We start from the raw sequence: 27,720 nt of genomic DNA, 5'->3' as shown, positions 1-27,720 counted from the left end.
ATCTTCGCAGTCGGCTCTCCACAGAGACCGTTAATGTGTTAACGAGAATGTGACCCATTGTTATCGTCCTCTTTATTTAGCCGAGGATGTAATTATAATCCTACATTCTTTCTATATGAAAATTCATTCCTTCAAGCATTACAGTATCATCATATTTTGTGAAAGCCATGTTTTTCATAGCCTGTGTTAAAGGACATTATGGCTTTGAGCAATTGAAAGAGGTTTTAAGTGGCTGCTTGTGATGCCACAAAGGAAAAAGGTCACCTACAAGCTTTCTAAAGGTGTTTGTCTTTGTTTGCTAACTTCATCCTTCCTTTTTCATCACTGTGTTCTGATACATGAAGACGTACAGTAATAGCATAGAAAAATATGTTTTTTCACTTCAAAATAATTGCTATATTGGAAAGCTTTTTTTTTGGAACAGCAGAAAGAAAAAGGAAGTGAATGTGAGAGAGAGCCAGAACTCAAACGCCAGTCAAATGTTTTTCACACCTGTCTGACTTTCTTCTGGTCTTAAGACCTTTTGACCTAAAGGTTTAATGATTAAAATGTATGACATTAATTTTATAGTTATGCTTTTATTAATTTGACAAAACAAGCATTTGAATTTTTAAAAATGAAAAATCTTTAGTAAGAAGAATTTGCTGTAATTTAGGTAGGGGTTCTTTTGATATCATTCCCATACTTCGCTTACTTTTATTCAGCAAGGATGCGGGAAATTAATCAAAAGTTACACAAAGTATTTACACATTAAGTTTTTTTAATATGCTGTTCTTGTGAACTTTCTATTCATCGAAGAAATCAGCAGATCAGCATATTAGAATGATTTCTGAACGATCGTGTGACAGCGATAACGAGTAATGATGCTGAAAATCCACAGGAATAAATTACATTTTAATATATTCAAATAGAAAACAGTTATTTTAAACTGCTATAATATTTCTGTTTTAATAATGTGAGCTCTTTGAGACTTTCAAAAACAATAAAACAAATTCACACTACAAACTTTTGAACTGTAGTGTACCTGATAAACCTCACTAAATCTGGTTATATTTATGCTTTGAAGAAAAATATTTTGACTGTAAAATAAGACAAAAATAATATTTGTACCTGGAAATACCTACTGCACAGCACAGAGTAGAATTAATCAAATGTTTTCTTCTCTTTTTTTTCCTCTGGTGCTGTTCTCTCTTTCTGATGGTCCCATGTTAATTTGAGTAGCGCACCTAATAGATGAGTGCAGATTCTCTATCTCTGCCTCTTAGTGCATGGGAGTAGCAAAGGCTAATTGAATAGCATAGCTGTAATAGGCTAGATTTAATTTGCCTTGCCCTCACTGAAAACCAATTAGGAAAACGGTGAGGAGGGGTGGCCGCCTTCTAGACCGACACTCTCTGCGTCTGCAGAGTTCTTCAGGACTTGCAGCCGAGCCGTTCGGGGAATGTTTGCCTGTGCTGACAGGATTCCAGACCTGACCCCAGTACAATGGCCGCCTGGCTGTTGGGGAAAAAAAGGCTTAACCATATTCACAGACAGCCAAACACGCTAATTAAAATTGATAATGGGGAGAGAACAAGCTCAGCTCCACAAAGCTGTCAAAATGCGGGATTTTTCAGGCCCTTGTTTGTTTAGAAGTTGGACATTGAGCCAAGGGGAAGGTCAGTTTTGTGGTGCTGAACTGGCATGATGGCTTGGTAATCTGCTCTGAATGTTTCTTATTGCATGGGAATTGTTTTAGATTGGATTCATTATTTAATTCATGGACCTGGGACAAGTTTTATATATATCAGATGCTTGGTAATGTTTCTCTAATAATTATAAACATCTCTCCAAAAATGTTGGAGCATATTTTTTAAGGTTTAATCATAACTCATTGAGTTATCCCTAGTATAATAATAGTTATTGTATATGTATATAATACATTATTATAAATATGTATACAATATACATATTTTAAATGAAGAATATTCAGTCATAAAAAACTACAGCTGAGTTATATCACTAAAATACTTTATTAAACTTCATGAGCACAAAAAATATCAAACAATGTTTATAACAAAATGCATTATTTTAAATGCCAAATCATGTATGTATTCTTTGCCAATCACTGAAATTATATCATACATTGAGCATATTTAAATAAATGTAATTTAAACTTTTATTATTATTATTATTAATATGATTATTTTTCAGGCGTTTGTTGTATTGAATGTGCACGATGGAGGAGTAGAGAAACAAAATAGTCTTTAATATAATCCTCAAACTAAAACACAGGAGATTGCTGGAGGATAACGTTACACAAGCACGAAACATCGACGAGACCGGACAATGGAACACAGAAAAACGGAGGGCTTAAATACACAGGGGATGATTTAGTGAAACAGAACAGGTGTGTAAGACTAATTAGCAAACAAGGAAACCAACTAGCAAATCAGGCAGGCAAAACGGTAACAGAACACAGACAAAATGAAACCAAAAGAGATTATTATTATTGTCATATTGCCAGGAGATGTTTTTTATTGAACTGTCCTTAAAGCACCGTGAAGGAGAATAAACAGTCTGAGAATCATTGTTTTGTATTACTCTTCTGTAATTTATATCGTCTGGCTAGGACTAGTTTATAAATTCCAAAGGTAAACAGTGATGGTGGATCTTTTTCTTGCTCTCTTTCAGCCCATTTTTCGTTTTCCTGCCTGATCATTTATTCTCTCCCTTTTGAGGGCTGTTGATGTCCAGATGTCTGTTTGTGTTATGGACGTTAGTGTGGTGGGTTGCCGGAGGGGTGAGCTTGTGTTGCCCAATTGCCTGTTGGCGGGGTGTTGGAGCCATGCAGCTGGGGACGAGTAGGGCTATAAATACCCTGCTGCTCACTCTCTTGAGGCCAATGGCTGTGCAATGCTCTAGCTCTTTCTCTCAACTACAGTCACACTTTCAGCACGCAGCATCTGAAAGGTCATTGAGTGGTCAGCCATGCAAATGACGGATCTCAGACGGTGTGACTATAAAGGTTCTTCAGTAGTACTTTGTAGCACATTCGGTTCTGCAAAGGACCTTCTTATCAAGAGCCATTTTCTCTGTTTGGTGCTCTTGACTTGGGCTCTTGACTTTTAAAGTCACTTCTAATTTGGAAAAGTTGAAAGAGAAATAGTGTAGCAATAATAATAAGAACAACAATTTATTATAGTATTGTCACAGCATTGTTCAGTTTGTTTTAGTTTTCATGGAAACTAAATGGGTGGCGGGAAACTGAAACAAAGAAACTATAATGTGACTAATGAATACAAACTAAAAGTCCATGCAAACTAAAACAAACTGAACATAGCTGTGGCAAGTATACATATTTTGAATTAAGATAAAATAATCACTTTTTGTCTAAATAAATATGTTTAATTACTAAATAGTCACCATTTCAGTTATATCAAAGACATGAAAGATATATAAAAGACCATTTCATATATATATATATATATATAGTTAAAATTAAATACATATTTAACTAAATTTTATGAGTACAAAATTGATTTAAACATTTCAGAGGGCATTTACACTTGGTCTTTTAACGAACCGATAGCTATCCGATCAGAGAAAACATTTGTTCATTCATTTGCCTACTGGTTTGTTTTGGATCAACTGAATGATTGTTTTCAAAGAATGTCATTTGAGCCATATCTTGAAATCGCACAGTTTTAACAGATCCGTTGTGACACCAACACTAAATTACAGCTTAACACAACATGCCTGGTGGTCAGCAGACTATTCAAGGCTATTTGTTTTCACATACTTGTCAATGACAAAACCATTTTCCCTTCGCAGCTGTTCACACCACAGTCTAATTTTAGCCCTGTATATTACCCATGGTTCATCCCCTCAGTGTAACGTTTCTGAATCTTCTCCAGAACAAAGGCCGCCCCCCGTTACACCTGACTGCTGCCATGAATTAGTAAACACGCTTTTTGTTCCTTCTGCTTCCTGTGATCTGAAGGGCTAAGCTAACAGTTTGGCTAACTCATCTATCCTGGTCATTTAAGAGCGGACGCTTAGGCAGGTGTGAGTATCTGAAGATCTCAAATGCCATATATGTAGGTACTTTAAACTGAAACTTTAAACTGCTGAGTCATTACATGGCTGTTTTTGGTGCCTTTTATAGCACATTAGTTTCTTTAATGAAGTATCTTGCACTCTTGTCAAATGGCATCTTCGATAGTTCAGGCTGCAAATATAGTCAATATTAGAGATTTTCTCTGGAGTGCTAATCAAACTATCACATTTAATTATAAATGACATATAGTGAAATCCAAAAGTCTGAAAACTTTAGTGAAAGTGCTTTTATTTTAGCATTTTTATTATTATTATTATTATTATTATTATATGGGTAAATTACACATACAAGTCTAAGATAAAGAAAAGGACAAATATTTTAAAAATCTAGTTTAAACATGTCGAGTTCTAGGAAATATATGCTTTGTAATTATGTTGGTTTCATATGGTTTTGAAAACTTATATACTGTTTTCAAAGAAAGTTTCAATTTATTGTCTCTATATGTGGTGAAACATAAAAGTTGAAGGGTGGAGCCTGGTTTAGTTACACTAGTAGTATTTTGAGATTCACGGCTATGGTAAGGACATTTCTGAAACGCACTCGAAGCAGTTGACCAATCACAACACACTGGTCCAGACAGCCAATCAGAGCAGTGAGAGCACATTGTGTTTTTTCTTTGTAAGGAGGGGCTTCATAAAAACAGGAGCTAAACAGGGGTGCGTTTCCCAAAAGCCTTCTTAGCCAAATATGGTTGCAATTTTTCCGTCTTTTCCAACATAGTTGAACGATTTGATGTTTCCCAAAACCATAGTTCCTACGAACATTCGCGAACAGCATCACAAACTTATGTGGTTGGAACTACAGCTCTTGAGCATAGAGCTTAAATAGATCATGCTCTTGGGGACTAAGTAAGCAGTTTAACATTCAGTTCATTCTATATCTTTCATCCCATTTAAATAAATATACATTTTAATCTATAATTTAGCGTGTTAATAATCAGTGCTGTTTTTGAGGAGTGTGCATGTGCATTGCATAGAGAGAACCCCGGATTATGAAATATGAAAGAACCCGCAATGAATCAAACATCTAATGAAGCAAAACAACAGGGAACAAAAATAGTGTCCTCAGTTCATTACGGCATCATATTAGAAAAATTATGTTACGTAGAGAAAACTGCTGACCAAATGACCCACATGTATACTGGAGTAAAGTGTACGCCAAATACTGCATGTTAATGTGATTTAAAAAATATTAGCCATAAAAATATTAAATACATTAATTGCTATCTCGAATCGATTAATTAGCAGAAGTTATTACTCCACCACCTACACATGACATCATTAATGATAGCCCTATAGTGTTAAACTAATATGGTTCAAACGACAGAGGTGCGACTGGTTTTGGGAAACTAGCTAGTTAGATTAAACAAAATTGCATCGTACCATGATAAACAAACTGTGAAGAGAGGTGCTGCTATAATAATGTAAAATATATGAATTTTTTTGAAAATTCAAGCATGAAAACCTATTCTAGTAGACCCCAAAAACTAAATCCATACTTTGTAAAAGGGCATAATAGGTCCTCTTAAATATATTGAAAATGGCAACAACAAGAAGATTTTCAATGTGGTCTCACAGTTTTGGACATTTTTTTTAGACTTTGCATGTCACACTGATTATGTGGTTGTTTCTTAAACGATCATTTTTTTCACTCATATTTTAACCAGATCATAGCAGTCTGGCAGCCACTTGAATTTGTAAGCTTTTCAGTAACTGAGAGCTTTTGCTGAAGCTAAACATCTGGTTCAGCTTCTGTTATAGCTTTCATGTTACCTGACTAACAGCAGCAAGCAAGATCATCTGTGTATGTGTGTTTGTTCATTTACAGCAGTTTAATATACACACACGCATTTGTGTTCATGCCTGTTTGTTCGTTGCTTTCTTTACATTCAAATGGAGCAGGTGATAATGTTCTGTATGTAACCCAAACCAGTTTATGGACACACACACACACACACACACACACACACACACACACACACACACACACACACACACACACACACACACACACACACACACACACACACACACACACACACACACACACACACACACACAAACAGACATGTTGATAAGCTCCTGTTTGCTTGCCAGAGTAGTAATGGCCCCTGGTAATGTGTAAAGAACATGATGATGGTGTAATGTTGCTTTGTACTCACTGGCCACCTGCTAAAGTCAGGCCTTACAGGAAACCAGTATTGTTGACAAGAACCACAAAAGAGTCACTCTGCTAACAAAGAACACACAGTGTACACACAGACATACTGGCTAGCTAGACTATTTAATTGTAGATGACATGCTTGTTTAGCTGTAACAATCCTTATTTCCTGCATAAAGGAAAAAAACATGATAAAGTTGAGATTTTCAGTTGACCTTTAAGTAGCAAAAATGGCACATAAAAGTGAAGTGAGTACTTTGAAAAGCTTTAACAATAGCTTTAATGAATATGCCACTTGTCTGATATTTCATATCTAATGTAACAACATTCATACATTAAGTTTGACATAAGTGTCCAAATACTATTGGGGTCACAGTAGAAACATTTATCTTTTATATTTTGTATTTTATATAATATTATTATTATTTATTTCTATATTAATAATATTATGTATTAAGATACAATTATGTGGCGAGCATGACGAGGCCGAGGGCCGTGGGAGAACGGTGCGAGGCCGGTGGCGTGTTTACGTATGATCGACACATGCGCAATGCACCGGTCTCATATTTCTCACGGAGGAGCGGAAGCATAAAAGGAGGAGCGACGACAGTGGAGATCGAGAGAGGCCAGGCCTGGATTTTATTTGTTGTTTTTTTATTATGTGAGGCGGCAGTCGACCGTGAGGGACTTCCGTCTTTACTTTCGTTTTTGTATTTGTTTATTTATTATTAAAATTGTTGATTGTTCGCTGGTTACCGCCACCTTCTTCCCATAACATCCAATCTTGTTACAGATTATTTATGTATAATATTTAACTGTTTAAAAGTTTGGGGTCAGTAAGATTTTTGGTCTCGTATGCTCTTATGCTGCATTTATTTGATCAAAAATACAGTAAAAAGAGAAATGTTGTGAAATGTTATTGCAATTTCCATCCATCCATCCATCCAATATTTATGTAGTTTTATTTCTGTGTTTTCCAGAAACTGCGGAATGAGGTGTTTCCATTGCATTTATCTGAATTATCGTCCCAGCATGTGGAAGCGTACCGACTGCTAGAGGAAAGGAAACACAAACTTTCACCCGAGACCGCCGCCCTCTACCTGCTTCGACAACAGCACAAACTTTTGGTCAGTCAGCATGCGTCCTTACTCTTAACCGTATGGCAATCATGCCAAAGACTTAATGTTTAAGGGTTTTGCTTAAGGAAAGTAAAGATGTGTTTTGTTCCTTGCATAATGTTAAAGCCTAAATAAATGTTTGCTTAAATTGATTTTAACACACACTCTTATGTGCATATATACGTATATCCCACCGGAGATTGTTTGGAAGTCTTCAGGCTTCTCTTTGATGTGCTGGTCTAGATGTAAATTAATTGCACTGATTACATGCACACACCAGCTTATATTCCTGTCACATCATGTTTCCCAGTAGAAGCTGTCCGTGAGTCATCAGATTTCCCATTTCAGTAGCTTTCAATTCTGTAAAAGATGTGTTGTCCAAAGAATACTGGATTGCATGTAATGAATGTTGGCCCAAATGTATTAAGTTGAGATTTATTCAATTTGGGCGAATTTTCATTGGGAGTAAAAAACTGAATTATGTAGTGCACAACGTCTTTTATTGCCATTGGCTTTTAGCACAAATACAGTGTCCACATAACTATGCCAATCACATTATAACAATATGATTTAATATTTAATTTTAGTGGGCTTTGTGTCATGTCTGTTTGTGATGATTACACATCATCAACATCATCATGTGGTCGTGTGGCATGTTCGGTTTTCTTTCTTAGTCTCACATTATCTTTTTGTTGTGTTCCTTTACCAAAGAAATCGAGTCCAATGGAGAATAATGATTATAGGCCCATAGCCTTACAGAGGATTCTGTTAACACTATTACTAATACTATTGCAAAACATTTGGAGAGTCCAAAAGCTTATGTACGGTTGCTATTTGTTGATTTTAGCTTGGGTTTTAATACAATTAAGCCTCATGGTTTAATTAAAAAATGTAAGCAGTGGAGTGTGAACCCTTTTTTATTAAATGTTATTATTCTTTTTTAACAAATCTAATGCAGCAGGTGTAAGACTGAAAAAACTGGAAGAACTGTTAGAGAGGGCTACTCTCTGAGAAAACAAAGGAAATTAACATTTAAACTCTTGCTATATTACCATCCCCATTCGAGACATGATCACACTTGAGTTGATCACCTCCCAATTTACACATCATTCCCTTCACCCATCCCTACCTGAATTCACCCAAAAATCTATAAGGTTTAATATTAACAATTATCATACATTACTATACATGTTTGGTATCATTTTAAATGTTTCAGTGCGACTGGTACAAAGGTCTCATTTGATGTTTTGTATTTATTATCTTTGGACTGATTATGAAATTGGCATGATACATTTACCTGACATAATAAATTGTAAACATTTGACTGTCTCTGAAATTGTTTTCCCAAGTAGATTAAACGGATTCGTATGTATCCGCAAGTCAGCGTTATATTAGTGACGACTAATATTTGGCATCAATTCAAGTGTTCTTGGTTTGCAAAGACAAGAAGTTAATTTCAATTAAGAACAGCAAATGCTGCTTGACCAATCTAAATTTGGGTATGTCTTACCTCTGTTTTAATTTAATGTTACTTTAGATAAGTGTACGTGGGAAACCACGGTTTGGCCAAATTCCAAAGCTATTATAAGAGAAGTAATGTTGATTACCTTATATCTGTAATAGTGGCCATACCTCTATGAAGTAAACATTAAGTTAAATTCAAGTGTATGCAATCTCCATGGGGGCGTGAAAGTGACCAATCTCAGGTATATAGCAATTACCTCTGTTTGATGACCAAAACTGATTGAGCTTGTGTACGTGAGACCCGCGTTTAAACGTGAGGACCTCTGAGGGACTAATTTTCCTAATTTGAAGGGATAAATATAATTACAGAGTTAAAAAGAATAATCAAACATTCGCTCTCTTTTAATGATGCTCAGATATCATTAAAGGGTTAGTTCGCCCATTTAAGACATGAAGCTGTATGGAATCCTTACCAACACTATAGTGCATACACACTGACCCACTCTGTAGTCACCTCCCTGGTCAGAGTTTTGGCCGCTGGAAGTTTTTCAAGAAAGTACTCCCGGTTAGTTTCCGGGGCCTCAAAACTGTGCGTTTTTACGTGAAAAAATGATTTGCGTTTCAAAGCTTGATTAATTTAACACACAAAAAACACGCCGGTCAAAATTCATACCTCATTTTTAATCGGCACTATTTTCTTTCCATTTCTATCAATCCACCCTGCTGTCAACGTCAACAGTGCGCACGTTCCGATCAGCTGTTGATAGCGCGACTCGCTGACAACATGTCTGACTGCGTAACTTCTGATGATGAAACCAATTTTAGCACAATGTCAGACGGAACAGATGAGGATGAAAGTAATTTTAGCACAACGCCAAAGGGATACCTTTATGAACCGGAGTATACCGATGCCGAACTTCAACAGATGGAGATAGAACGGGAAGAGAGAGAGCGAGAGGACAGAGATGAAGTTGTCCAAGTTGATGCTGGGCCCACAGCTGTAGCAAGAGCCATGATGAACGACAAATGGTGAGCACTGCACACACGATAATCCTTGATTCTGGATATTTTAGCTCCCACAGAGTAGCCGATGGCAACCAGCCAAAGCTGTCTCGTAGCTATATCCGAAACAGGAAAACAAGGGAATCTGAACGGTGATCCCGGCACATTCTTGTGGTCACAGCCTGGAAATTTACAAGTTCGCACCATCATTCATTTTCTACTTTTTACGTCGTTTCGTAATCGATTGTGTAAACACTATGGAACAGCTGATCGGAACGTGCGCACTGTTGATGTTGACAGCAGCGCGGATTGATAGAAATGGAAAGAAAATAGTGCCGATTAAAACTGAGGTATGAATTTTGACCGGCGTGTTTTTTTTGTGTTAAATTAATCAAGCTTTGAAACGCAAATTATTTTTTCACGTAAAAACGCACAGTTTTGAGGCCCCGGAAACTAACCGGGAGTACTTTCTTGAAAAACTTCCAGCGGCCAGAACTCTGACCAGGAAGGTGACTAACCCTTTAAAACCTTTTTCATTTATGGAGTCAGATGAAATAACGAGGTAATACATATGAGAAAATGTATTTCATTTAATCTTGTTGTGTTGCGTAAAAGGAAAGACAGTAACGCGCAGTGACCTTCACCCGTCTTATTGGAAACCCCTGTTTGGACCGATAAACGGGCTTACACAGGTTAAGGTTAACCATAGTGTATCAGAGTTTAGAAGGACAAGCATAGGTGTTCCACAGGGCTACGTTAGTTCCCCGATTCTCTTTACGCTCTATACAAATAAATGTACTAATTCTGATCCTAGTAACCTCATAATAAAATATTGTGATGATACAGCTTTGCTTAGCCTCTTGTATAGTAATACTAATAGTAACGCAGTTAGATGTTGTGGGAAGAAGGAGGTGGGAACATTCAACAACTTTAATAAAATAATAAACAAATATAAAACGAAAGTAAAGGCAGCAGTCCCTCTCTGACGACTGCTGCTGCCACATATAATAAAACAGAAAAACAACACAAAATCTCTCTCGTCCTTCACTGTCGTCGCTCCTCCTGTTATGTTTCCACTCTTCCGTGAGAGATACGAGACTGGTGCGTCAGAAAGGTGTCGCTCATTATGTCACAATTTCTGCCAAGATTAAGGGTCAAATTTACTTACAGCTTGTGATTTTGGTGTTAAAAAACTACTGTCCGGATTTACTAAAGACACGCAGTGAAAAATTAACGCTGAAAAGGTATGGACAGGTTTATTTTTGCGGTTGATCTTATTGCTTATACATTTGTAGCAGTTTTCATTTCAGACGGAAAATTTATGGTAGGAGAGTATTTAAATGAATCATGCAAGGTGATTTACTAAGGTTTGCGCTCGTCAATTTACTGGTGTTTACTGGTTATTATGGAAATGATCTGGCCCTAAGAGTTTACAGGGTAGAACAGAAAGTAATGTATTTATTTTACCAGGCTGTAATTGAAAGTATAATACATTATGGTTATACTGAATGGTTTGGCAACTTCACAGTCCAAAGCTAAACTTGCTCGCCTGGTAAAGATAATAGGAAATTATAGGAAAAAGGGAATATCAACCATTGGAGTATTCATATGAGCAGTCTGTTATCAAGGAAGCTACCAAGATATTATCTGATCCTTCACATAACTTATATACAGAATATGAGTTTCTGCCTTCTGGCAGATGATAGAGACTACGTCGATTAGACTTTTAAATATTTAAAAAGCAATAATTATTTCTTCTTTTTGTTCTTTGCGTTTATAATGTGCATGTGTATGTTTCATGGATTATGTTTTTGGTCAGTGTATGTGTATGTGTGCTCCAAGTCCAAGACAAATTTCCCCATCGGGGACTATAAAGTGTATTGAATTGAATTGTGGAGGCACAGAGCTGCAGTTCCTCTAACCTGTTAGTTGCTTGGAAACAGCATTTTTATAAAAGCAGTCCATTAGCATTTCACTTATCTTGTTTTGGTGTGTCACATTTTTGCATTGTTCAGTAACTGAGAAGAAGCATGTAGTGTCACGGTATACTATTCTCTGGTTCCTTCTCGTCTCGTGTTTATGTTGTGGTATGAATGCACGTGCGTTGTGGGCGTGAGTGTGATGTCATTACCTGATCCGCTCCAGCTGATCATCATATCACCACCAGCTGCAGTCCATTTCCTCACCCTATTTATACTCACCGGTTTTTGTCCTCTTTGTCAGATCGTTGTTTGATGTCTCCTGTGTCGGTGTTCCAGTCCTGTCATCCCGCTCGTCCGGTGTTCGTGTTCTTCGTGGATTGTCGTTTCGTTGTGGATTATCGTTTGGGTTGTGTGGATTCCGTCTTCTGTGTTTCACCACTTCACGGTTCCTGTCATCACTTCTGGCCATCGAAGTCCCTGCGCTACCATTCCACGCCCGTGTCATTGTTTTGGTCATTAATAAATTGAGTTACTTGCTATTGCTTCCTGTGTTCTGTTCCCCGCCATGACAGAACGATCTGACCAAGCCATGGAAGCAGCGAGTGCACCATCGTCTTCGTTGGAGGACTTCATTCGGCACAGCATACGTAGGATGGATTCCCAAGAGAGAAATTTGAATGACACGGGTCGTGCGGTACAATCTTTGGTGGCGCAGGTGTCCGAGCTTACCCAGCAGATCCAACAAATGCGAGCTCCCACTGCGCCACCCGCACCAGCCGTTCCCCCCACACCACCAGAGTTCCACCACCAGTCTGAGCCCCGCCTACCGGTTCCGGAGGCTTATTCCGGGGAGTCCAGGTACTGTAGAGCCTTTCTGACACGATGCTCGATGCATTTTGCGCTACAACCAAGAACTTTTCAGACTGAACAGGCCAAGGTAGCGTTCGTCCTGACCCTTCTGACGGGAAAGGCGGCGCTATGGGGAACGGCGGTGTGGGAGAACCAAGACCCATGCTGCGCCTCGTTCCAGACACTCTCCTCCGAAATCAGACGAGTTTTCGACCGCGCCGTCGCGGGGAGAGAGGCCGCCAGGGTGTTGGCCGACCTGCATCAGGGAGAGAGGTCGGTTGCGGACTTTTCCATCGAGTTCCGGACCCTGGCGGCCGAATGTCGATGGAACGAGGAGGCGCAGTGGGACATGTTCCTGCATGGGTTGGCTGACCGCGTCCAGAGGGAGATCTACGCCCTGGACCTCCCCACATCTTTAAATGGACTAATCGAGCTGGCACTGCGGGTGGACGCTCGACTCTCACGAGTCGAGCGAAGAGGGTCGTTCACCCGCACACCGGAAGGAGCCGAGGGTCCTAGGTCCAGCGGCAGGGACGCGGTCAGTCCCGTCTACGATCACGAACCCATGCAGGTGGGGCGAGCTCGGCTTTCCCGGGAGGAGAGGGAAAGGCGGAGGTCCCAGGGCCTTTGCCTCTACTGCGGGGGTACGGGACATTTCGCATACAACTGCCCGGTAAAAGGTCAAGCCCGATAGTAAGTATGAGGCTACTATCGGGTGGGATCTCCGCCAAGAAGACCTCATCCACATCTACCCTCCTCCCGGTAAGACTAAGATGGTCAGTCCACCAGCACGACTGTAGAGCACTTTTGGACTCCGGGGCTGAAGGTAATTTTATGGACAAATCATTTGCACTCAAGTTTCAGATTCCCCTCAAGCCCCTCACTCACAGGATTGCAGTACACGCACTTAATGGTCAAGAACTTCCCACTATTTCACTCACGACTGAAGATATTACCCTCATCACATCTGGCAACCACACTGAGACTATTTTTTTTTACATACTGGATTCACCCCTCGCACCCATCGTTCTTGGACACCCCTGGCTCATCCACCACAACCCCCGTATAGACTGGCAGCAAAGAACTGTGCTGGAGTGGAGCAAGGAATGTCATAAGTCCTGTCTTGTGTCTGCTTGTTCGTCTGTGCCTGTTTTTATGTTTCAGGAGGAAGCAGGGGATTTGTCTAGCGTGCCCAGGGAGTACCTGGACCTGAAGGAAGTGTTTAGTAAGTCTCGTGCTGCTTCTCTCCCTCCGCATCGTCCCTATGACTGTGCCATAGATTTACTGCCAGGTAAGTCTCCGCCCAAGGGCAAGTTATACTCACTGTCTGTTCCTGAGAGGGAGGCCATGGAGAAATATATTTCTGATTCTCTAGCAACCAAGTTCATTCGCCCTTCCTCTTCTCCAGCGGGGGCGGGGTTCTTTTTTGTGGGGAAGAAGGATGGTTCTCTGCGACCTTGTATCGATTACCGGGGGTTGAACAACATCACGGTAAAGAATACTTATCCTTTGCCGTTGATGTCTTCAGCTTTCGAGAGGTTACAGGGAGCTTCCGTCTTCACGAAATTGGACTTACGTAACGCATATCATTTGGTTCGCATTAGGAAGGGGGATGAGTGGAAGACTGCGTTTAACACCCCCAGGGGGCACTTTGAATACTTGGTCATGCCGTTCGGGCTGTCCAACTCCCCTGCGGTCTTCCAGGCACTCGTCAATGATGTGCTGCGAGATATGATAGATCAGTTCATTTATGTCTACCTGGATGACATATTGATTTTTTCATCTTCTCTCCAGGAACATGTGCAGCACGTCCGACGAGTGCTTCAGAGGTTGCTAGAGAATGGGCTTTTTGTCAAGGCGGAGAAATGCGAATTTCATGCACAGTCTGTTCCTTTCCTAGGGCACATCATTTCGTCTGAAGGAGTGCGTATGGATCCTGAAAAGGTTAAGGCTGTGGTCGAGTGGCCAAGCCCAGATTCCCGTAAGGCCCTACAGAGGTTTCTGGGCTTCGCCAATTTCTACCGGCGTTTTATTCGCAACTTCAGCCAACTAGCCGCACCTCTGACTGCCTTGACCTCCCCCAGAACGGCGTTCAGGTGGACAGACACAGCGGAAGCTGTGTTTGCCAAACTGAAAGGCCGCTTTGTTTCAGCCCCCATCCTTATTGCCCCTGATTCTTCACGTCAGTTCGTGGTGGAGGTTGATGCGTCAGAGGTGGGGGTAGGTGCAGTGCTATCCCAACGCTCTTCTACAGACGACAAGATGCATCCCTGCGCGTTTTTATCTCATCGCTTGTCCCCAGCCGAACGTAATTACGACATCGGTAACAGGGAGTTGTTGGCAGTCAAAGTAGCGTTGGAGGAGTGGCGTCACTGGTTAGAAGGGTCAGGGGTACCTTTTATCGTCTGGACTGATCATAAGAATCTAGAATACATTAGAACGGCTAAAAGATTGAACTCCAGGCAGGCTCGGTGGGCACTTTTTTTCGGCCGTTTTGATTTTACTCTCTCGTACCGCCCGGGTTCTAAAAACATCAAACCCGATTCATTATCTCGTATTTTTGAGCCTTCCGAACGCCCGTCTACTCCCGAGTGCATTTTACCCGAAACCCTATTTGTTTCCACACTCACATGGGAGGTCGAATCGAAGGTCAAGTCGGCCTTAGAAGGGGTAACGCCTCCGCCCGGTTGCCCACCGAATCGTTTATTTGTGCCGGAGGAATTACGGTCCGACGTCATTCAGTGGGGTCATTGCTCCAACGTGGCTTGTCATCCAGGAGTCAACCGAACCAGTTTCTTGGTTAAGCAACGATTTTGGTGGCCACTTATGGCTCGTGACATTCACAGTTTTGTCTTGGCTTGCTCAGTTTGTGCCACTGGTAAGACTTCTAATCGACCTCCAGATGGGTTACTCCAACCGCTGCCAGTCCCTTCGAGACCCTGGTCCCACATCGCGCTAGATTTTATTACCGCCCTCCCGCCCTCCCAGGGTAACACAGTCGTTTTGACCGTGGTGGACCGGTTCTCGAAGGCGGCTCACTTTATCCCCTTACCCAAATTACCCTCAGCTAAGGAGACAGCGTTGACTGTCGTAGATCACGTCTTTCGTTTACATGGCCTCCCGATGGACGTGGTCTCCGACAGGGGACCCCAGTTTGTGTCCAAATTTTGGCGAGAATTTTGTAGATTACTGGGTGCGACGGTTAGTCTGTCCTCAGGGTTCCATCCCCAGAGCAATGGCCAAACTGAGAGAGCCAACCAAGATCTGGAAAGGATGTTGCGGTGCTTGGTCTCCAAGAATCCTTCCTCATGGAGCCAACAACTATCCATGGTGGAGTACGCCCACAACACGTTACCGGTGTCGTCCACGGGCCTTTCTCCGTTTGAGTGTAGTTTAGGTTACCAGCCACCTATTTTTCCCAGTCTGGAATCCGAGGTCGCGGTCCCCTCTGCTCACGCCTTCGTCCAGAGGTGTCACCGTACCTGGACTAGAGCCCGTGAGACTCTACTCCAGGTGGGGGCGCGCACCAAGGCCAAGGCCGATCGCCACCGGTCAAGGCCTCCCGTATACATCGTCGGTCAAAAAGTGTGGCTTTCTACCAGAAACATTCCTCTCCGCTCCGTCTCCAATAAGCTTGCTCCCAAATTCATTGGCCCGTTCACTGTCACCAAGATCATTAGTCCGGTGGCAGTCCGCCTCAATTTACCTCCGGCGTACAGGAGGATTCATCCCGTCTTCCACGTATCCAAAATTAAGCCCGTGTTTCATTCGCACATTAATCCGCCAGTCCCGGTTCCCCCCCCGCCGCGACTCGTAGATGGGGAAACCACTTATTCGGTCAACCGTATTCTGGACTCTAGGCGGAGGGGACGCGGATTCCAGTACTTGGTGGACTGGGAAGGTTACGGTCCGGAGGAGAGAAGTTGGGTACCTGCTAGAGACATCCTGGATCACTCCCTTATCGATGATTACAATCGACAGGTAAGGGAGTCTGAGAACGCCAGGAGGCGTTCTTAGGAGGAGGGGTACTGTCACGGTATACTATTCTCTGGTTCCTTCTCGTCTCGTGTTTATGTTGTGGTATGAATGCACGTGCGTTGTGGGCGTGAGTGTGATGTCATTACCTGATCCGCTCCAGCTGATCATCATATCACCACCAGCTGCAGTCCATTTCCTCACCCTATTTATACTCACCGGTTTTTGTCCTCTTTGTCAGATCGTTGTTTGATGTCTCCTGTGTCGGTGTTCCAGTCCTGTCATCCCGCTCGTCCGGTGTTCGTGTTCTTCGTGGATTGTCGTTTCGTTGTGGATTATCGTTTGGGTTGTGTGGATTCCGTCTTCTGTGTTTCACCACTTCACGGTTCCTGTCATCACTTCTGGCCATCGAAGTCCCTGCGCTACCATTCCACGCCCGTGTCATTGTTTTGGTCATTAATAAATTGAGTTACTTGCTATTGCTTCCTGTGTTCTGTTCCCCGCCATGACATGTAGGAGTGGTGCATATGTTTGTGTGTATGTAGAGGAGGCAGACCTGAAAACATCTTGCTCATGAATAACGGTTATTTTGCTATTTTGCTAACTCTGCAGTCTTCAAACCGGGGTCCAGAGACTCTCAAATAGGGGTACAACGATTGTTAAGGGAAAAAAGAAACAGACTGTAAAAATCCAATTTTTTATACACACAAAAAAAAGAAAACTTTTGTGAAAAACATTTGAAACACTAAATTGATTTATGAGAATGTTTTAGAATTTAATATTAATAATGGGTAGAAAAACAATATGCTATAAACTTAAAATACTAAATTAAATACTTTCCAGGTAACATGTCAATCAACTATTTTGGATTTAGTACAGTGACAGTATAGAAGCTAATTATTTAACTTTTAAAACAACATGTTCTAATTATAATATCAGACGTAAAGTTTTGATGTAATGGAAGTAGCGACAGTATTGTGTGACGTACACGTAAGTGAAATAGATTAATGGAAAATAAAAAAATAAAAAAGTAGAGTGGGGACTTGGTTCTGTCCATCAATTGTTGATTGGATAGAGGAAGATCTGAATGCGGTTGACTGGAAGAAAGGGACGGGGTGTAAGCGGACTAAATGATTGGTTAGATTGAAGACCCAATACATACGTTTCATACATCAAAGCCATACGTAAAAAAATTAATTAAAAAAAATATTTGTTGCAGAATGCTGAACATTAACAGTTTATTATCGATTCAGTTTATATAGAGTTCTATGTTTTAGAATCATATTTTGGTGGGGCACTGACTATCCTAAGCTGTGACGTCCATCCGGAAGTATTGAACTCGTCTCAACGGGGTCATGAGAGGCCTCTACACCCACTCTCATCCCTATCTCAGCCCTGAAGACACCCACACATACAGACACCTAAAGTATCTCTTATCGTCAACAGTGAAGTAGTGAGATATAGAGCCTGCAGATGCATACATGCATATACACAGGGTCCACAATGAATGCCAATGACAGGTGAAGTAAGATTCCTTATCAGACATCATTTCATTAAAAGGACTCTTTCTGTTCACATGATGAAAAATTCAGTTTTTCTCTAGGATCATGTTACACTCTTAAAAATAAAGGTTGACATTCATGCTTCCATAAAGAACCTTTAACATCTATGGAAACTTTCCATTGCGCAAAAGGTTTTTTTATAGTGGAAGAAGGTTTAAAAAGTTCTTCAAACTAAGAAAACAAAAGTTCTTATTTCTTCTAAGAACTGTGTCATGAAAGGTTCTTTGCGGATCCCAAAATGGTTCTGTTATGGCATCGCTGCAAAAAAACAAACACTTTTGGAAACTTTATTTTTAAGAGTGTAATCAGCCTCTTCAGCCCCTTAATGTGTTTCATATCAAGACATACTGTACCTGAAAGACATTTTCTGAAAAAGACAGTTTCATAAGAACCAGCTCATAAAAGTAATTTGTTTCAGGGATCGGCCAACACTGTTTGCGCTGGATGTCATCGCACCAGAAATGTCCTACAAAATTCACCACAGTTCATAAGTCTTGGGTCAGTAATTTTTTTTAAAGAAATTAATACGTTTATTCAGAAAGGATTCATTAAATTGATTAAAAGCGACGATACAGACACTTACAATGTTACAACAGATTTCTTTATTTGAAGAAAAAAAAAAAAGTAAGATGGTTTCCACAAAATATTAACCAACTGTTTTCAACACTGATAATAAGAAATGTTTCTTGAGCACCAAATCAGCATATGGACCCTTTTTACATTTCCGGGTTTCTCCAAAGCGGAAGTCGTCAAATAGCAAAAGAAAAACACCACGATAGTGTTTTCACGACTCTCAAAAATAGGAAAAATAGAAAGCGATTGATAACGGTAGTCAGAAGCGAGAAAGATGAAGACATTATTTCTGAAGGATCATGTGACACTAAAGACTGGAGTAATGATGCTGAAAATGCAGCTTTGCATCACAGGAAGAAATTACACTTTAAAATATATAAAAATAGAAAACAGTTATTTTAAACTGTAATAATATTTCACAATATTACTGTTCTGACTCTTTTTGATCAAATAAATATAGACTTCTTTAACACCATAATAGGTGGAACACAGTTGGGATATTGTGCAGCTGAAATATTTAAATTTCTGGTTTATTAAGATGAGAAAAGCAACATGTCACACATCTAGATGAAAATGATACCTCTGACATCACCCTTTCTCACTTTCTTTTGTCTCCGAACATCTCCCATTAGATGAGACAAAAAAGAGAAGAGCTGATGACACAGGAGAAATCAGCGGAGTTGAAATCTCTTCCTTCTCTGCCAACTTTCACAATCGTTTTTTCTCTGACTGTGCGAGAATTCATTAAAATTTCACTCAGCCTGCGGCCTCTCTCTCTCTCGTCCTCTCAATCTATCTTTCTCTCTTTGCCTTTTCACTCTCTGAATGAATGAAGCTTTGAATAATGTAACCAGTTTTAACAAGATCATAAAACCACCCCCATCCAACATTCATAAGCCAGTTAGCTGAGGTTGAGGATCTTGGGGACGGCACACACACTATAAGCTCACCTCGTTTTTCTCACACACTCGCACGTACATGCAATCGGGCACGTGCATTCTGAAAAGCACACTCAAATGTCTCTCTTCCAGACGCAACCGCACACACATACTTGAATTCCGCAGAGGATGAAAGAGTGACGCAGGAGCTGGAGAGATGAGAGAGGGATGCCTTGAGGAGGAGGATGAGAGACAGAGAGTGAAATCAAAGAAGCAGTGATGTAAGAGAAGCCCCCATAGGTCCTGTCCTCCTGTCCGTCTGTTGAGAAAATATCATGAGCTCTCTAGCGCTGACACAATTTAGAGGACTGTGAATGTCGTTTACGCTGCTTTTATTTCTAAAACCCTTTAATTATACGTTTTAGTTATCATATATTTATTATAGTCCTGAAGGATAAAAAGGTTGTATTGAATATAACTACAAATACACCAGAAATATCTGAGAACCTAAGGAACATTATTTTCAAAAGCATCCAGCAGTGCAATACTTCCCGTAACCCTTTGCACTATAGAAGAGAAAAGCTCCATTTGAAATGTCAAACCTTCAAAGTATGTGATTGCAGAAGTGCAGTATTTGATGGAAAACTGTTTATTGTTCATGAAGTATGTTTTATTGGTATCCATGTGTATAGTATGAATACAATCAGATTCAGAATATTGGCGGAATTCTATTTTCTGAATACTGTGTATTTGGACATACTATGTATTTGAGTATTGCTTTTTGCATACTACTGTATATAGTATAATAGTACTATTAGTATTTGTTAATATTTTGAATTTGGCTTTTATTTTTATATTTTTAATTTAATTTTTCAATTGTATATATGCATCCAATACAATAAATTAAGGTAATACAATTTGCTATGCTATTTTTAGCTAGCTATTTTTTTATCACTAGTGCAGAACATTTTTGTACAGATACTCATACAAATGATTCACATACAAATGAAGGATAAACCAAGAAGCATTTTCATACATAACATTTCCGTAGTGTAATGTGATCCTGATTTAGCGATACAGGAGTGTGTGTGTTTGTGTGTGTGTGTGTGTGTGTGTGTGTGTGTGTGTGTGTGTGTGTGTGTGTGTGTGTGTGTGTGTGTGTCTCCTTTAAGTCTGTGAAAAGGAAATGTGACCTTCATAAGAAGATGAAATACACTGTGAGCAACAGACTTACATTGATTTCTGCAGCAATTATTGCCATTCCCAGCTCAGCTAGTGCATAAATATTGATGTTCCATGTTGAGACATTCAACATTTGGTGGGTGTATATCAGCATGTATGCGTATTTTTGCATATATTGCTGGTTCTTTTACTTTCCCTCTCACTTTCTCTATATATATTTGCTTTTCACATTTTCCATGAGCATATAGCTCATATTCACATTGTCTATTTTTCAGCCGTTCTCTCTTCGCAAACAGATGCAGAACGCCACACATCCTTCCAGCAGACGTGTCAGACGTCACAGTGAGAATGCACTCCAAATCTGTAACATCTAATTTTACGCTATCAAAAGGAGGGACATGTTCAATTTCACAGCCCTTAATTAGATCTCTGGCACTGGAGGTGTGCATGTATGTGCGTGTTCACATACACACATCTGTGTGGGTGTGTGTTTGTGCTGTAGAATCAGCAAGAGGCATTACAATCAGTGTGTGTCAGATTCTTGCATGCATGTTCGTGAGAAAAAAACAAAAAATGGAGCATCATATGTCTTCATGTTATTTGGTTCATTAATGGCTCGTTTACAACACCTTATTTATTTGTAGTTCAAATGTTAACTAGTCTCACATATTTTAATGGGTGTTTGTACAAACACAGACTCTCCATGTATTCCCTCTCCATTTGATGCTCATGCAGAGGAGTGCATGTGCAACGTTTACAGAGGAGGATTAGGCCACTCTCGCTTTGATATTTCCAGAATCTCAGCAGGTCGAAGCCCGTGGGAGAGAGTTTTGACACTTTTACGTGTGATGGAAGAAGCAGAAGGATAAAAGTGAACTAAACAGGAGTGTATAGATGAGAGACTACACATTCGAAGCTGCTACAGTACATTGGTTATTATTTAAGGCCTCCCAAAGTGATACTTGGACTATGATTTAGTGCACAATCTCTGTAGAGGGTTCAGACTGAAATAACAACACTTTATGTCGAAATGGTCAGCATATCGGGTGTTTAAATCATCCTAGTTTTAGCCTCAGATGGTCCATAGGTTATTATAGAGACCATCTGATCCATTTTGCAAACAAAGATAGTGAGAATTGGATGAAATCCCTCTAATAAATTGGTCAATGCAGCATTTACAAGTTACAGCTTGTGTGACAATGAGCTCTTTTGAGGAAGAACTGATCTTTGGGTTTTCCCAAATTTTGGAGGCTCATTTAAATCATATTTGTTATTCATATTCAAAAGTTTTGTTTGAGACACTTAGATTTAATCACCCCAACAATCAACTGAAAAAATTAACTGTTGTAGGTCAGAATTCATTAAATATTTTTGGAAGTCATGTGACATGCTATATTAATTTATTAATTTTGTATTTATTAATTTATATTTTTATTAAAATAATTAATTCATTAACAAAAAATGGTGTTCATGGACATCGTAGGCCCCGTTTACACCTGGTATTAAGATGCGTTTTGGTCGATTGAATCACATGTAGACAAGGGAGACACATTTCCATTTACATCTGGTGTTTTAATCCGTCTCTTTTGTCCACTTTTAACCACTTTTAACCACTTCTGTCCTGATTTCTTCGAGGGGAGGGTAAATGTTTGAGCTTTTTCACATCTTTCGATCTTATATGAAATAAGCTCACACAATTTACATATGAATGCGACCAGAGACGATGGATCTTCAAACCAAACATGGGTCTTCAGCCAACAAAGTTTAATACAACCAAAACTCATCTTAATACCAGGTGTAAACAGGGCCTCAGACTTCATGTCAAATATCCACATGCCAGTCAAATAGCCTTTTTCTGTCTAAGTGGGTGGTTTTTGGCCAGTAGAAGCTGTAATGTAGACCACACTTAATGCAGATTATCGAAAGTCTGGCTACAGAAGACTAAAAGCATCTTAAGATTGCAAAAAGCACAAAGCATGCTTTTTTTGGGCCTCAAGGCCATCAGCAAAACAAGAAAAAAAGGCTTGATTGGGCAGTGAGTGTATAGTTGAGCTCCACTCTACTGTGTGCTTGATTCAGCACCACGGCCAGCTCCTCTGACTAGAGATAGAGCTGCATCGAGTGGACTACATTCCCTCAAACTGTGTCTGTCCTGTGCCAAAGAGCCAGTTTGTCAACACTTCATTAAAGTCTCATCAAAGAGCTGACTAGTCATGATGAATAAATTATTGGAATAAATTATTAACTGTTATGTTTTTTGCTCAGTGCCTTGTGGTGGAGAGATGCTATAACAAAAACCTCACTGAATTTGCACAGTGCTTATGTTTCTAATCATCTTGCTGCATATACAGTCTTTATCCTTTTGTAACAGCTGACATCTTTGTGGAATTTTCTTTTATTGTCTTCACTTTTGAAGAACATTAATAAAGTAACACTTGCTGTAGTCTGTTCAGTCAAATTATAGAAAGATTTGTCTCCATTACGAACACTGTGTCCTACTAACCAGGCACAACATGACAGGATTCCAGTGATGTAGTTTTTTCTGTTCACACTAAAAGAGAAAGGCTGCGTTACATGATAAAATCACAGCTGATCAAAACCATGAGAGAGTTCTATATGTGTGCATGCTTATATATTATATCTGATGTATAAGCAATGTTGTAGGGCTTCTAAATGTCGTTATAAAATCACCATCAAATTGTCAGTTATTGTCAAATGATCATTAAATGATTAGAAAATTATTATCTTTTAAATTATATAACATAAATTTAATGAATAAAATTAAACACTATAAAACTGATAGCTTAGCATACCGTTAACCATTCGGCCTGATGGCTTGGGATACTGTAAAACACTCAGCTTGATAAACTTTTTACTAATCAGCCTGATAACATGGCATACTGTTAACCATTTAGCCTGATAACATACATTTAACCATTTAGACTGATAGATTAGCATTCATTTAACTGCTTAGCCTGCTAGATTAGCATGCCGTTAACCATTCAGTCTCATAGCTTAACATACTCTTAACTACTTAGCCTGATAGCTTAGGATACCATTAATTGCTTATCCGGGAAGCTTAACATTCGTTAACATTCAGTATGATAGCTTAAAGGGCCTGTTCACACCAAGGAAGATAACTATAAAGATATAGTTCTAAAAATCATGCTAAATATAAAAGAATAGCAGAGTCCACATCACAACTAATGATAATGCAGAAAAACAGTATTGTTAGAATCATTTTATTCACTTTTTTTTTCCAACTGATGAATGATAAAGACTGATTGACAGCCTATCAGAATCCATCCTGATTTAGAGAGCTCGAGCATTTAAAGCGGCAGACGACAAAACTGCAGCACGCTTTATTATAAACAGAACGATATCATCCATTGGTGTGGATGCTAATATAGTTATAGTTATCTTTATTGATATTGCTCTTTGTGTACATGAGCCTTAACATACTTTTAACCGATCAGCATGATAGATTAACTAACATACCGCTAACCGCTTATTTTGACGGCTTAGCATACTTCAACCAGTTAGCCTTATAGCTTAGCATATTGTTAACTGATTAGCCTGATGACTTCTCATACTCTGCACTATTTTTCCAAACCTATACAAGTTATTACACACATAACAACTCTCTTTCTGTGTGTGTGTGTGTATTTGCATTAAGATGAAGTGTTTGTTGGCATATCTCTCAGTGTGTCTGTGCAAAAGGTTAATGTGGACTTGGGTCGGTTAAACCTCCTCTGTAACTCAATCAACAGGTATGGGATCAGTACACACTGTTGCGGTATTGAGTTACGGTGACAGCGCTCAAGTCTAATGGCGTTCATCCAGACTTCTGGAACCTTCATGAGTATTCAGATGTGTCTGTCTAGATAGAACTGTTAGTCTAGTCTGAGTGTTTGTGGTGCGAGCGCTGTTGTTAGTGGGGAAAGAACACGATGAGAGAAATTAGCCTCCAGTACTGCTCGGTGTGTGCATGGGAGAAGGTAAGCAGAGGGAGAAGAGAGAATGATTGTACTGCACGTAGTTAATGTTGTCACATGTGTTAAAGACTGCTTGATCATCTAATATACTGAACAAGTCTGTTTCTGTGCTTAGATTACATCTAGATTTCATAGGAGACCATTTATGCATTAGGAGCGCTTATCCTGTTTATTAATGCATGAGAAATTATGTGTGTATAACCTAAATTTGTGAATGTTGTATATGCACAGTTTTTTTTTATTACTTACCAGATTTTCAATGTGGTCTCAGACTTTTTAACCATAAAAACAACACATCAAAAAAAAAAAAAGACAGAAATTCAGAAATGCTGCATTTATTTAATCAAAAGTGACAGTAAAGAGATTTATAATACACATACATTTATTTCCACAAAAATTGAAACCAGCACAAATGTTTTCAACGTTGATAATACTAAGAAAATGTTTCTTGAGCATCAAATCAGCATATTAGAATGATTTCTGAAGGATCATGTCACACTGAAGACTAATGAACGCTGAAAATGTAGCTTTGCATCACAGGAACTCATTTTAAAATATATTCAAATAGAAAGGTTATTTTAAATTGTAATAATACTGCACAACATTACATTTTTTTTCTGAATTTTGATTAAGTAAATGAGGCCTTGCCGAGCATAAATTCTGTCAAAAACAATAAATCTTTTCCTCAAAATTGTTTGCATGAGTAACGTTCCAAGAGTTTCAACAAACAGAACATATCTGTACAAAATGTCCTCATTTAGTACATTTGTGTGTGTGAATGTGTAAATGCAAAGGGGTGTGTGTGTGTGTGTGTGTGTGTGTGTGTGTGTGTGTGTGTGTGTGTGTGTGTGTGTGTGTGTGTGTGTGTGTGTGTCCTCATCAAGCTGGTTTAATAAGTGTTTGATAAAGACTTTGCTCCCTGCAGTGTGTAAGACAGTATCTCACTTTAGTTGTGAACTCATATTGGGAAATACAGCATGCACCTCAGTGGTGTAATAAGATCAGCTCAAGGCTACGGAAAGTCTGATCTCTGATCATCTCTGATGTTCGCACCCTTGGCAGGGTCCATTTCTCTTTCTCCTCTCCTTTCCCCTTTAGCTTATCTCTTTTCCTCCGATAATCGCTCTTCTCATTTCACTGCAAGGCTAAAATTCAGCTGAAATCTCTTGACATTAGAGGATGGATGAGATTCCCTATCTTACCCTTACTTTTCTCGAGAGCACTCTATCATTGCCCTGTGGTTTATCGGTTGGAAATCAGTATTAATATACTGATTTACATGATTTCATGTTTGTTTGTTCGCCACATTGAGAGACAGTATGCAATTGAATCTAAAATAAATCTAATTAAAGACAGAAAGGAAACTTAACACATACGTTTTATTTGCTGCAGCATTCTTTGGAATTTTACTGCTGTGTTACCAAGGTAACATTCCAATTCCGAATAAACTGGCAGTGTTATACAGTTTTGTGTAGGGTGTGCCAGACACACACGCACGCACGCACGCACGCACGCACGCACACACGCACACACACACACACACACACACACAGACACACACACACACACACACACACAGCGTTCTAGCCTGCATCCTTCAGAGTACTCACTTCAAGTGCTCTGCCCTTTAGAGTGAGTAGGTTGTAGTGATGCTCACTTCTGAATGGATTTCACAGTTTGTTTACTCTAGAAATTGCATTGCAGGATCAGCAAGATATATATATATATATATATATATATATATATCATGGTTTTTCTTGGGTCAAAATGGTCTTCAGTGATGGCGTACAAACACAGTCATCCACACACACAATACAAAGTACTCTACCCATGTGAACTGTGAGCCCAGTACTGACATTAAATCCAAAATAAGTGCAAAGAAAAAAACAGTTTGCAATATATTAAAGCTGCAGTCCGTAGTTCAGTCCGTTGATTAAATCTAACGATCGCTTCATATCACGTCAAACCGTGCAAATTGTACTTTGTTCTCAAATTGTTGATGTTAACAACATCAGCATTGCGTGACTACATTTAATGCCCTTCCGATATTTATCCTTGTTTTCGCATGGGCCCGGTTGCAGTCTCTTTTTTTCTGTAGCCACTCCGAAGTCCGGACGAAGTCTTTTGCATTTTACAACGGGTGAATCTCCAGTTGTCAAAAGGCTATAAATCTCCACCTCCAACATCCTCACACGCAATATAGCCTACTAGCCGAGACTCATTCTTTATGTGTACAGATGTGATGTAATGACGCAAGGACATGCTTGAATTTCCCGCGGAAATCCACCAGTACCACTGGAATTAAAAACATTATTACAAGCTTACCGTTTTGAATCGAGCAAAGGCAAGCAGACAGTTTTGAATACTCGCTGGTTATGTACTTGCTCAAAAATTTATTTTGGATCATTTTTAACCCAAAAAAGTAACGGAATGCAGCTTTAACTTATACTATTTATTCATGAAATAAAACAATAATCACTGTCAGGACTAAAAGAAACATAAAACAAAATGCTTAGAACTATTGAAAAATCTGTAAGTGTACGTTGAAAAGTTAAAAAGTTAAAAAGTGGCAGGCCTATTATTTTGCATTTACACTCCGTGCACAGATCATTGACATACAGTATCAGATTGTTTTGTTCCGTCCATTGCTATGGTCAACTCAACCAGATTCAATTACTCATTTTAATATGGTTGTCCGTCCAGAAACTTTGCCATGTATAGTTAGCATCATGAAAAATATATATTATATGCAGAAAGAGAGCAAAGATGCACTCTTTCAAAAACTCCTGTTATAGTCAATGAAGCTGTCTGTGCAACAAATCTCTTATTGACATTGTGTTTATACTATGTTGGTTGTAATGAAATGGATTTGTGAATTTGCAAAACTCGCGCTAAACAAAAACTCTGCTGTTTTGAGTGAATTTATGCGTATTCTGACTAA

At 39.4% G+C, this 27,720-nt stretch overlaps 1 protein-coding gene across 1 annotated transcript in view; it reads left to right on the top strand.

Annotated features, from left to right (window-relative positions):
* The window catches only part of rimbp2b (RIMS binding protein 2b), a 175,290-nt gene that overhangs the window by 21,031 nt on the left and 126,539 nt on the right, over positions 1 to 27,720 (top strand). The window contains exon 3 of the mRNA XM_077224507.1: positions 7,240 to 7,386. Within this exon, the coding sequence (XP_077080622.1) occupies positions 7,240 to 7,386 (147 nt within the window). The remainder of the gene's footprint in view (positions 1 to 7,239; positions 7,387 to 27,720) is intronic.

The sequence above is a fragment of the Siphateles boraxobius genome, unplaced genomic scaffold (genome assembly GCF_051911475.1).
Source record: "Siphateles boraxobius isolate OS27281-9 unplaced genomic scaffold, OSU_SipBor_1 9, whole genome shotgun sequence".
NCBI lineage: Eukaryota > Metazoa > Chordata > Actinopteri > Cypriniformes > Leuciscidae > Siphateles > Siphateles boraxobius.
Note: the sequence above shows the minus strand (reverse complement) of the source record. Positions and strands in the feature narration are given on the sequence as shown.